Here is a 12,921-nt window from a genome sequence, read left to right on the forward strand (position 1 = left end):
CTATAAAGTAGTTTGCTGTTCTTAATAATAATTGACTTGATGAATGGCTAAGGTGGACTGGGACTATGTTTACTTTTCAAATCCTCTCTAGTCAAAATGAGGCTTTAGTTAATGTACCCAGAAAACATAGGAGGCGGTGTATTTCTTTGCTTTTACAATAAGCTTGAGCATTGATTGCTAGAGGAATCAACTTTAAAACACTGTCTTCAGGAAACAAGTTCCAGCTCAAGCCAGCATGGGGCTGGAGAGTAGCTGTTCTTTAAGTGTGTATCCTCTCCCATGCTTGTCTCACTTCTCTCTATCTCTGTCATGACTGCTTGGCCACAGTTTTGAAGGTGTGGGTGAAACCATCTGCTTGGATTTATTTAAATCACTAAAGTAAAAAACTTGACTACCATTGCAAAATCTCCCCAGTTAAGGCCACCTGGATTAGTCAGTACTGGCTCCTGTCCATAGACAGTGACTGGGATTCACAAAAGAACATGACCAATGACAGGAAGAAAAGCACCTGCCCTGGTCTCTGGGAGAGTAGCTGCTGAGCAGTGGTTTTAGTGATTGAATTACAGCCAGTGAAAATGGAGGAAAAATCTTTAAAAACTCAAGCACCCTTATTCAACCATCCCTTATTAGATTCTGAACATACAGATCAAATACTTCCCCCGTATTTATTGATAGCTATGAGGAAGTCAGGGAAAAGAAGCTGTGGACAGATCATCAGGATTTAGGATTATATCTGACTACTCACAACATTTATGAAATCCTAACTGAATACGTAGCATTATCTTAAGTGCTATAGAGGCCAAAAAGGAAATAGAAAACATATCCTTTGGCTTTATGATCGAACTAAATTAAAGGGTAGACAAGAGGAAATACAGTAGAAGTTTACAGTAGAAGTTACTGAACTTGTTTGCAATCCCTGCTGAGTAGTTAGTTATAAGGGAGGTCCCAACTAGGATGTTAGCAGCTGGGAATTAAAATGGACGGAGGATCTAAAAGGGAGTGAAAAACATAGTTTGAAGTGGTGATTTTATGAAATAAGAGATTTGTGTTTGTGTAATAATTGGAGTGAGGTGAGGCTGTTTTTCCTACTGTTCTCATATCCCATTTTGTTCAGGCCAATATGTAACGTTTACTAGAACAGTCAATAGTTAGTACTGCTAGAATAATTCAGTTGTCTAGTTTCTCCCCTACTTTACAGGATAATTAGAAAAGTGAATCAAGTATTGTTATATAGAATTACTCCAATTTGTAGTTATAACTAAATCTCTTCAGATGATAAAGAAATGTGTTGACACATTGCTAAATTTAGTATTCTTTCATTCTAGGTTCTATCCTAATATTTCCAAGAGTTAAAAAAGAATCTAGGAATAAAAAATCTAGGGAATATCCTACCCACTGAAATAATCATTAAGGCTATGATCTAGCCCTAATTATGAGTGCTTCTGTCTTGTGAAATTTTGCATGCTCATTCTGTATGATAAAAAATTGTTCTCGTTCATTAATAATAAAAGTATACCTCTTGCTAGCATGATTATATATTACCAAATAATAAATACAGTATTTAATGTTAAAGTAAATTTTGAATATTTTTATTAATGGGTTTTAAATTTCATTGTACTACAGATTCAAATCTTGAATACAGTTTATCAGATGAGTATTGCAAGCATCATTTCCTGGTTGGTCTACTTCTGAGGGAAACCTCCATTGCTCTTCAAGACAATTATGAAATCAGATATACAGCTATCTCTGTCATAAAGAATCTTTTGATAAAACATGCGTTTGACACTAGATATCAGCACAAGGTAAGGATGTCCATATAATCATCAATGTCACATTAGTAACTAAGATTTTACATTAAAGATGGAGATTTCAGTAAGGCATATAATATGAGCATTGAAAACTAATTTTTGCAAATAAGGTTTTTTTGTTTCAAATAATTAGGTTTCAAAAATACTGTTAAGTTAACTGTTAAAGAAAAACACTGGTTTCTCAGATCACGTTTAAAGAACAACAAGCGGAAAAAAACAAGATAAAAAGAAAGAAACAAAAATAAAGAACAACATAACTGCTTCATGATTTGTTACATGAACAGATTAAAATTTTTAAAAATCACATACAGCTGTAGCCATGTGTACTCTTTCAAACATATACCTTAATATATATCCTTAAATATGTATATATCCCTAAACAAATTCTATTAAGTGATTAATAAAAAGACATGTTAATATGTCAAATATAAAAACATGTAATATGAGGAGTGACGTCATAGGAATGGCGGCAGCAGGGTGCACTTTTTGAGTTCTCCTCCGGATCTTATCACAAACGGGACATCTATAACCCATCAAAGGACTCTCTGCTCATCACGCAGAACAGCTAAGAGACTCGTGCAAGGATTACTTGAAGATGGGAAATTGGGCGAGCAGGGCAAGAGGGAAGGGAGCAGAGTGGAGATGCGGCCGCACCTGCAGCGGTGGAAATGCGGCCAGCATCCGCAGCTGCAGAGACGCAGGGGATCCCAGGATGGAACAGAGAACACAAAAGCCAGGAGGTGGGCTGTTTCCCTGGGTCCCACAGCTGATCTCTCCCGCCGAGGGGGCAGCATATCCAGAATTTGAGGCAATAATCTCAGCTGAGACCGCCAGTTGGGCTCTAGGTTGGACAAAGGACACAAACTCCATATCTGGGCCCCTCCCCCCTCCCCGCTTCCAATCCTATCTCCGCCCTTCCAGAGACTTAAACTGGCCCCTGAACTGAGGAGTAGTGTCAGGTTACAGAGGAGCCTTAATGCTCAGGCTCTGGGAAGACTGGCGGGCGTCTCTGACCCAGGGAAGAGGCTGGGAAGAGTGTGATTTTTGCTGCACTAGGAGAGAAGAGACTCCTCCACCCCCAGCCACCACCTTTCCTGGCCTGCGGGAAGAGTGTAACATGGATGGGCTGAGAGAGAGAAGACCCCTCTATCCCCAGCCCCCACCCTTTCTGGCCTGCCTAGGGCAGGGCAATTACAACTGCAGAGGCACCCCAGGGATTAGCAGTAGGCCGCAGACCCAGCTCTGGACTTTCAGCAACTCAGAAATCTCCCACACGCCACACACACACACACACACACACACACACACGGAAGAAGTGCCCTAAGACTCAGGAGAACTGGACACAGGGCTGGTGGTGCTACTCTCAGTGCTCATATATGCAGGCAAGGGCAGAAACTGCACTGACTTTGTAGAAACTACCATCCAGACCCCTCAGCCCCACGCGTCTAAATCTGCAGTCCCAGCATCGCTCTGGGCACCAGGTGACTGGCTCTGCCTGCACAATACACAGAGGACTCTTTGGTACAGCAGAGGGCAACCTGGAGATTACTTGGCGGGCTTAAGCCAAGACTGGCGTTGCTTTTGTTTTGTTTTGGTTTGTCTTTATAGCTTTGATATCTTTGCCTGTGTTGAGTGGGGGTTGTTGGTTGTTTTTACATGTGAATGTATTTGATTTTTTCTTTGTTGTTGTTGTTGTGCTTGGTGATTTGCTTTGTTCTGAAATTGCCCTACCAGGGCCCAGCTTAAGAGGCACAAGATTCAACATACCCAGAGGGCAACTCCACACCAAACCAGAGTGCTACCGGGTTTGACCTAAAAGTGACACACCCAGAGGGGATTCTTTACAGGCACATAGAGGCCAAACCACATCTAAGCGGTCAACCCTCACGCAGCAGAACACCCTGCGTGGGCAGAGCCAAGTCTCACAACTAGTCAGCCTAGGAGTTATCCCCACCTACTCACAGGCGAAAAGCAATTAAAGATCTTCTTTAACAGGACAATATACACAACACAAGAGTCACTTTTGGAGCACATGCAGGGGAGAAGAACGAAGTAGTGCAAGTGAAATATAAAGGACATTTATTACATACTAATCCAGCAAGAACTAAGAACTCCAGGGGATCTACCTAATACATCGAAGCAAACACAGAGAGTCAACCAGAATGAGGAAACAAAGAAACATATCCCAAATAAAAGAACAGAAGAAACCTCCAGAAATGGAACTAAATGAAGCAGAGGTAACCAAACTATCAGAGACAGAGTTCAGAATACTGATGATAAGAATGTTTAAGGAGCTTAGAGAGGACATCAAGAAGGATGTAGAAATCATAACGAACAACCAGTTAGAACTAAAGAACACAGTTACCGAAATAAAGAACTCACTTGAAGGAATTAACAGCAGGTTAGATGAAGCAGAGGATCGAATCAGCGTCTTAGAAGACAAGTTAGCAGAGATCACCCAAACAGAACAACAGAAAGAAAAAAGAATAAAAAACAACGAAGATGGTTTAAAAGACCTATGGGATAACATCAAGCGCAACAACATGTACATCATAGGAATACCAGAAGGTGAAGAGAGGAAGCAAGGAATTGAGAACATATTTGAAGTAATAATGTCCGAAAACTTCCCTAACCTGAAGAAGGAAACCAACATACAAGCCCAGGAAGTGCAGAGAGTTCCAACAAGGATAAACCCAAACATGTCCACACCAAGACACGTTATAGTTAAAATGGCAAAGGTTAAAGACAAAGAGAGAATCCTAAAAGCAGCAAGAGAAAGACAGAGGGTTACATACAAGGGAACTCCCATAAGACTATCAAATGACTTTTCTACAGAAAAATTGAAGGCCAGGAGGGAGTGGCAGGAGATACTCAAAGTGATGGAAAACAAAGGCTTACAACCTAGATTGCTTTATACAACAATGGTATCATTTAAAGTTGATGAAGAGATGAAGAGCTTACCAGAAAAGAATATGCTAAAGGAATTTATTACCACCAAGCCAGCATTGCAAGAAATATTAAAAGGACTTCTGTAAATAGAAGAAAGATGAAAACAATCTAACTACAAATTTAAAAATGGCAATAAGTATGTACCTATCAATAATCACTTTAAATGTAAACGGATTAAATGCTCCAATAAAGAGACATAGGGTGGCTGAGTGGATAAGAAAGCAAGACCCTTGTATATGCTGTATACAAGAGACTCACCTCAGATCAAAAGACACACACAGGCTGAAAGTGAAGGGTTGGAGTAAGATATTTCATGCAAATGGAAATGAGAAAAAAGCTGGAGTTGAAATACTTACATCTGACAAAATAGACTTCAAAATGAAGAACATATTAAAAGACAAAGATGGGCACTATATAATAATAAAGGGATCGATCCAACAAGAGGACATAACCCTAGTAAACATTTATGCACCCAACATAGGAGCACCTAAATATATAAAACAGATATTACCTGACATAGAGACAGAGATCAACAGTAACACTCTCATATTAGGGGACTTAAACACACCTCTGACAACAAGGGACAGGACTTCCGGACAGAAAATCAATATGGAAACAACAGTCTGAAATGAAACATTGGACCACTTGGATTTAATCGATATTTTCAGAGCATATCACCCCAAAGCTGCAGAATACACATTCTTCTCAAGCACATATGGAACATTTTCCAAAATAAACCATATGTTAGGCCACAAAACAAGTCTTGATAAATTTAAGAAAACTGAAATCATACCAGTTGTCTTCTCTGACCACAGTGCTATGAAATTAGAAATGAACTACAGGAACAAAACTGGAAGACACACCAATTCATGGAGGCTGAATAACATGTTACTAAATAATGAATGGGTCAAGCAGGAAATCAAGGAAGAAATCAAAAGATATCTCGATACAAACGAAAATGAAAACATGACGACCCAAAATCTATGGGAGGCCATGAAAGCAGTCCTAAGAGGGAAGTTTATAGCATTGCAGGCCTACCTAAAGAAACAAGAAAAATCACTAATCAACAGTTTATCTTCACACTTAAGGGATCTGGAAAAAGAACAGCAAAATAAGCCCAAAGGGAGTACAAAGAAGGAGATAATAAAGATCAGAGTGGAAATAAATGAAATAGAAACCAGAAAAACAATACAAAAGATCAGTGAATCCGAGAGTTGGTTCTTAGAGAAGATAAACAAAAGTGACAAACCTTTAGCCAGACTCATTAAAAAAAAGAGAGAGGACCCAAATTAATAAAATCAGAAACGAAAGAGAAGTGACAGCAGACACCGCAGAAATACAAAAAAATTTAAGAAATTACTATGAGCAAGTATATGCCAACAAATCTGAGAATATGTAAAAAATGAACAATTTTCTAGAGGCATGCAACCCTCCACGGCTAACTCAAGAAGAAACAGAAAACCTGAATAGACTGATTACCACCAGGGAAATTGAATCAGTAATCAACAATCTCCCAACAAACAAAAGCCCTGGACCAGATGGCTTTACAGGTGAATTTTACAAAACGTTCAAAAAAGAATGATCACCTATTCTCCTCAAACTCTTCCAAAAAATGCAGAAGGAGGGAAGGCTCCCAAACACTTTTTATGAAGCCACTATCACCCTGATCCCAAAATCAGACAAAGACACTACAAAAAAAGAAAACTACAGGCCGATATCCCTAGTGAACGTAGATGCAAAAATCCTCAACAAAATATTAGCGAACAGATTCAGCAATACATTAAAAATATCATACACCATGATCAAGTGGGATTCATCCCTGGTATGCAAGGGTGGTTCAACTTCCGCAAATCAATTAATGTGATACACCACATTAACAAAATGAAAAATAAAAATCACCTGATCATTTCAATAGATGCAGAAAAAGCATTTGACAAAATCCAGCAGCCATTTATGATAAAAACTCTTAAGAAAGTGGGAATAGAGGGACCATATCTCAACATGATAAAGGCCATATATGATAAACCCACAGCTAACATTATAGTCAATGGGGAAAAGCTAAAACCATTCCCCTTAAGATCAGGAACAAGGCAAGGTTGCCCACTTTCTCCACTTCTATTCAACATAGTCCTGGAAGTTCTAGCCACAGCAGTCAGACAAGAAAAAGAAATAAAAGGCATCCAAATCAGTAAGGAGGAAGTAAAATTGTCATTATATGCAGATGACATGATACTATATATAGAGAACCCTAAAGACTCCACCAAGAAGCTATTAGAGCTGATAGATGAATTTAGTAAAGTAGCAGGATACAAAATTAATCTTCAGAAATTAGTTGCGTTTGTATATACCAATAATATAACATCAGAAGGAGAAATTTTTTTTTAAATTTATTGGGGTGACAATTGTTAGTAAAATTACATAGATTTCAGTTGTACAATTCTGTATTACATCATCTATCAATCCCATTAGAAGGAGAAATTTAAAAACAATCCCGTTTACAATTGCGTCAAAGACTATTAAATACCTGCGAATAAATTTAACGAAAGTAGTAAGTGATCTGTACTCAGAAAATTATAAGACGCTGAAGAAAGAAATGAAAGAAAATACATATAGATGGAAATACATACCATGCTCATGGATAGGAAGAATTAATATAATTAAAATGTCCATGCTGCCTAAGGCAATATACATATTCAATGCAATTCCTGTCAAATTACCAACGATGTTTTTCACAGAAATAGAGCATATAATCCTAAAATTTATATGGGACCATAAAAAATCCCGAATAGCCTCAGCAATCTTGAGAAATAAGAACAAAGTGGGAGGTATAACAATACCTGACATCAAATTATACTACAAGCCTTCAGTAATCAACACAGCATGGTACTGGCATAAAAATAGACACATAGATCAATGGAACAGAATAGAGAGTCCAGAAATAAATCCATGCCTATATGGCCGTTTAATCTATGACAATGGAAGCAAGAATGTACGGTGGGGTAAAGACAATCTATTCAATAAATGGTGCTGGGAAACCTGGACAGACACATGCAAAAAAATGAAGCTGGACCACCTCCTTACACCATATACAAAAATAAATTCAAAATGGCTTAAAAACTTAAATATGAGATCTGAAACCATAAAATTCCTAGAAGAAAATATAGGGAGAAACTTGACAGACATTACCCGGAGTAAGATTTTTACTGATATATCCCCTCATGCGAGGGAAGTAAGAGAAAAAATAAACGTGTGGGATTACATCAAACTAAATAGTTTTTTCACAGCAAAGGAAACCATCAATGAAACAAAAAGGGATCCTACTGAATGGGAAAAGATATTTGCCAATGATATATCTGATAAGGGGTTAATATCACAAATTTATAAAAAAGTCACTCAACTCCAAAAAAACAAACAACCCAATTAAAAAAGTGGGCAGAGGACATGAACAACCATTTTTCTAAAAAGGACATACAGGTGGTAAACAGACATATGAAAAAATGTTCAACGTCACTAACTATCAGAGAAATGCAAATAAAAACCACAATGAGATACCACCTCACCCCAGTCAAAATGGCTATCATCAATAAATCAACAAACAACAAGTGCTGTCGAGGATGTGGAGAAAAGGGAACGCTTGTGCACTCTTGGTGGGATTGCAGATTGGTGCAGCCACTATGGAAAACAGTATGGAGGTATCTCAAAAACCTGAAAATGGAACTACCTTATGACCCAGCAATTCCACTCCTAGGTATCTATCCGGAGAAATCCAAAACTCTAATTCAGAAAACTTTATGCACTCCTATGTTTATTGCAGCTCTATACACAATAGCCAAGACATGGAAACAACCAAAATGCCCATCGGTAGATGACTGGATTAAGAAACTGTGGTACATTTGTACAATGGAGTATTACGCAGCCATAAAGAAGAAAGAAATCTTACCATTTGCAACAACATGGATGGACCTAGAGAACATTATCTTAAGTGAAATAAGTCATACAGAGAAAGACAAATACCATATGATCTCACTTATATGTGGAATCTAAAGAAAAGAATAAGTGAATGAACTAATCAGAAAACTGAGGAAAAACTGAGGGTTGCTAGATGGGAGGCGGGTTGGGGATAAGAGGGAAGGTGAGGGGATTAGAAAACAGTCAGTAACCACAAGATAGCCACGGGGTTTTGAAAGTTAATTTGGGGAATGTAATTAATAATGTTGTAAAGATTTTGTAGGGTATCCGATGGACACTTGTCTCATTAGGGAAACCACCTCAGGGATGATGTAGATGCCTGATCACTGCACTGTACGCCTGAAGCTGAAGCTGAACAATAATGAATGCCAACTATAATTTTACACACACACACACACACACACACACACACACACACACACACACACACACATATATATGTATGTATATGTATGTATGTATGTATATGTATATATATGTATGTATATACTTACAAGAATCGGAGTACAGCATTAGGAATAAAGACAGTGGAAATGTAATGGCTCTGTGCGATATCAGAGGGATTATGAATGGGGGGAGGGGGGTTCACACAGTGTGAGGGATATAAATGATAAACGTCCAAGTGTTACTTTGTCTTGTGCACCTGAAACTAATAAAAATATATGTAATATGAAGTTTTGCTTCTTGTTGAGAAAAGGTTAGGTGTGATTGTAAACCTTACATATATTACACATGGTCTGTGTGTGAAGACCACAGTTTTAGTTGCTGTTTGGGCATCTCTAACATATAGTAACATATTGTTTTATAATTAATAATTCATCCCTTTATTTTTACATTCAAATTAAATAAAATTATGCTGTTTATACTAATCACTTGGAAAGCTGACTTGAAGACGGATCTTATTATTTTTCTTAGTATTCCCACTTGTCTTTAATAAATAGAAAATGTGTACCAGCTACATCTAGTTATATTTCTTTAATTACAATTTTTTCTTACAAATTTTGCTAAACTCCTTAGCTTTCAGATGTATTTATTACTTTCTGCAATTTGCATTGCTTTTGTCACATTATAACTATAATAACATACTCCCACTTAGTGTAGTTTTTTATGTGCCTTTTTAGATGAATGTTGATATTGACTTAAACGCAAGAAATAAATTACATGTTACCACATTAGTTAAGACTGCTAGTGGCTGGCTTTATTTACATATTTATAAATATATCAATCTCCCTATAAGTCTCCCAAGTCTTATAATTGATTTAGGGGGCCAAGATCACATTATTTTAATTGAAGCTTTAATCAAAGCAAAAAATGGTTTTGAATGAATAGAGTAATTTATTGTTTTTTCACTTCTTCCATTCATTCAGCTAATGTATATTGGCCATCTGCTCTGTGTCGTGGCACTGGGGATGAAGCAGTGACTAAGATAGACACTATCCCCACTGTCATGAAACTTAACCCTCACTGGAGTTAAAGAATGGGACTAATGTGATCTGCTTTATAGGTCTACTGCTATTTAAAAAACTAAACTTTTGCTTTTTCCTTGATGTAGTTATGTTTGAGGGATGGGATTTGACTCCATATTGTATATAAATCCAAATACCAAGAACGTTCTGTGGTAATTAGTTTTGAGAATATAAGTATAAATAGACTCATGTTTCACTAATTTGTTATGGGTATTTGCTCGCTTTTAGTCTTTAAACTGATAGATGGAGCCAACTTGATTTGTAATAGATACATATTTTATACCTATTAAGCTTTTGATAATTATTTTTCAGAACCAGCAAGCCAAGATAGCACAATTGTACCTCCCATTTGTTGGACTGCTTTTGGAAAATATACAGCGATTAGCAGGACGTGATAACTTGTATTCTTGTGCAGCCATACCTAATTCTGTAAGTAGTCATGTATTTCTATGGGCGTTTTATCAAATGTATTTGAAATTGGGATCATATGCTGTATGGTCTCAATCTTAATGGTTCACTCTTTTTTTTTTTCTTCTTTCTTTTTACGAGTACATTTACACTTTTTCCTAGAACAGTGCTTCTCAGACTTTAATGTACATATGAATCCTCTGGGGAAATTTTTAAAACAAAGATGCTAATTCAGCAGGCCTGGGTGGAGCTTAAGATGATGCGTTTCTGACAAGCTCTGAGCTGCTTCTGGTCCAAGGACCACACTTTGAATGACAAAGTCCAAGAGAAGACCCAGAGTCCTTTGCACCCAGTGTTTTAAGATTTGCTGTTGTTCTGTGTCTTCATATATTTATTTAACTTGGAAACTGAACAACAGATTCTTCACCTCCAAAATGTTAGGCACCAGGGATTGAACTGTATGCCTCTGCTTCTCCCCTCCCTTGGCAACCTCCTTTCAGACTTCTTGATGACTTGCTTTTAGCACATCACAAGCAGTCTGTGCCTTCTTCTCCGCTTAGAATCTTAGAGTTGAGAGGAACTTTGTAGGTGATCAGTCTCCCATTTGGCAAAACAAACAAACAAACAAACAAAACAAAACAAAAAAAAACAAAAAGCTTTTGCCATTGTAATAATGAAAACGTTCCTTCTCACATTAGACCTAAAAGGTTTTCTATCTACTTGTCCTAGTTTTGCCTTCTAGAGAGGGTACACAGAACAATCTATTCCCACGTCCACATGATACCCCTTACACATGTGCCATCTAAATTTTTCTCCAGACCAGCCATGTCCTCTTCATCATTTGTCATTCCAAACCCTTTCCATTCTTGGTTTTACTCTTCTGGATTGGCTCCATTTTCCCAGTCACCATATTAAAATGTGGTGCTCAGAACTGTACACTTTATAGTCTGCCCAGTGGGACTATTAACATTTGCCCCACCTCCCCTCCATTCTGTATGGCCCAGAACCACCTTCACACTTTAAATAGCCATGTCACCTCGTTGGGTGGCAGGTTAAACTGTGTTCCTTACAACTTTCTTTGGAAATCCCCCCATCTCGATTTGTCAAGCCTACCCCGATTTATGTTTTCTCAGGTTCCTGAGAAAGATACTTTTAAGCCTCCCTGATGACTTGACTGCCTGTAGCTCCTGATTATATCACCTGCTTGGGTATCAGGCTGATCTTTCTTCACACAGTAACTCATGCATATACTTGTTCCACGACATTTGACAGTGATATTTGGAAATATTTTGCTTCTCTGGTTTTTCTTTTGCAGCTCAAGTTCACCTAGGGCTTCTGGTCACACCCCTCCTTCTAGCATTGCCCCTGGTTCCAAGCAGGAGAACTGAACCAGACTGCACCAGTTGCAGCTTTCACCAGCCATCTAGAGTTATATGTCTTAGCCAGAGGTCATGGTTACAAGGCTTTGCTAGTACCTATTTTATAAAGATTTGTGTTAGGCCATACTTAGGCCAGGAACAGGGATCTTCTTATCTTAAAAGCAATCTTGTCTTGCTTTGTACCTGCTGGCTTGTGTTTGCCTTAGGCCTGGAGAAGCCACCTGGAATGTAGAAACCATCGTATCCTGTCTTGCTTTGTACTTTGTCTCCTAGGGGCTTGTGATCAGTGGGTCTGGGCAAGCCTTGGCATCCGGAAGGAGGCCTGGGGGTCAGGGTGTGGAGCCGGAGGGCTTGGTCATGCCCTGAAACCCTTGGTTGCTAGAGACAATGCAACGAGAACCCCCTGAAACATTGAAGGGGGAACAACCTCGTTTACCCCCTCCTATAAAATTCCATATCCCTTTTTGCTCGGGGAGGTTATGGTCTTTTCTAGTCTGACCTCCCGCAGCTCAAACATGCCAAATAAATTCTAATTGACCAATTTTTGGTCTCCTGCGATTCATTCCTCCGGCTGTGCCTAACAATTTGTCACCTAAATACCAGTACTAATACCTGATTTAGACTTTCACAGTGAACTTTGTGTAAAGTCAGAATAACATCTTATTCTGTTAATTCCAATTTCTTACCCTAGTGCACAAGTTCGTTTAAATCACAGAGGTATCACATTGTGTTACAGGCATCCAGGGATGAATTTGCATGTGGCTTCACTTCACCTACAAATAGAGGGAGTCTGAGCACTGACAAAGACACAGGTAATTAAGTCCTGTGAAGATATGTTGCATGGCTGTTTAGAAATGTACCCTTTCCTCTGTAGTTTTTGAAATATTTCATAATAGAAACTACATAGCATGATCTCTACTAAAGTCCAATTAAAATCTAACT

General features: G+C 38.3%; 1 protein-coding gene across 2 annotated transcripts in view; it reads left to right on the forward strand.

Moving 5' to 3' along the window:
* DOCK11 (dedicator of cytokinesis 11) overlaps positions 1–12,921 on the forward strand; it is a 212,592-nt gene that overhangs the window by 122,545 nt on the left and 77,126 nt on the right. For both annotated transcript variants that reach the window (XM_019717035.3, XM_074323192.2), the window contains exons 31-33: positions 1,624–1,802; positions 10,505–10,621; positions 12,716–12,791. In XM_019717035.3, the coding sequence (XP_019572594.2) occupies positions 1,624–1,802; positions 10,505–10,621; positions 12,716–12,791 (372 nt within the window). The remainder of the gene's footprint in view (positions 1–1,623; positions 1,803–10,504; positions 10,622–12,715; positions 12,792–12,921) is intronic.

The sequence above is a fragment of the Rhinolophus sinicus genome, chromosome 18 (assembly GCF_057876585.1).
Source record: "Rhinolophus sinicus isolate RSI-liver-muscle chromosome 18, RSI-T2T, whole genome shotgun sequence".
Lineage (NCBI taxonomy): Eukaryota > Metazoa > Chordata > Mammalia > Chiroptera > Rhinolophidae > Rhinolophus > Rhinolophus sinicus.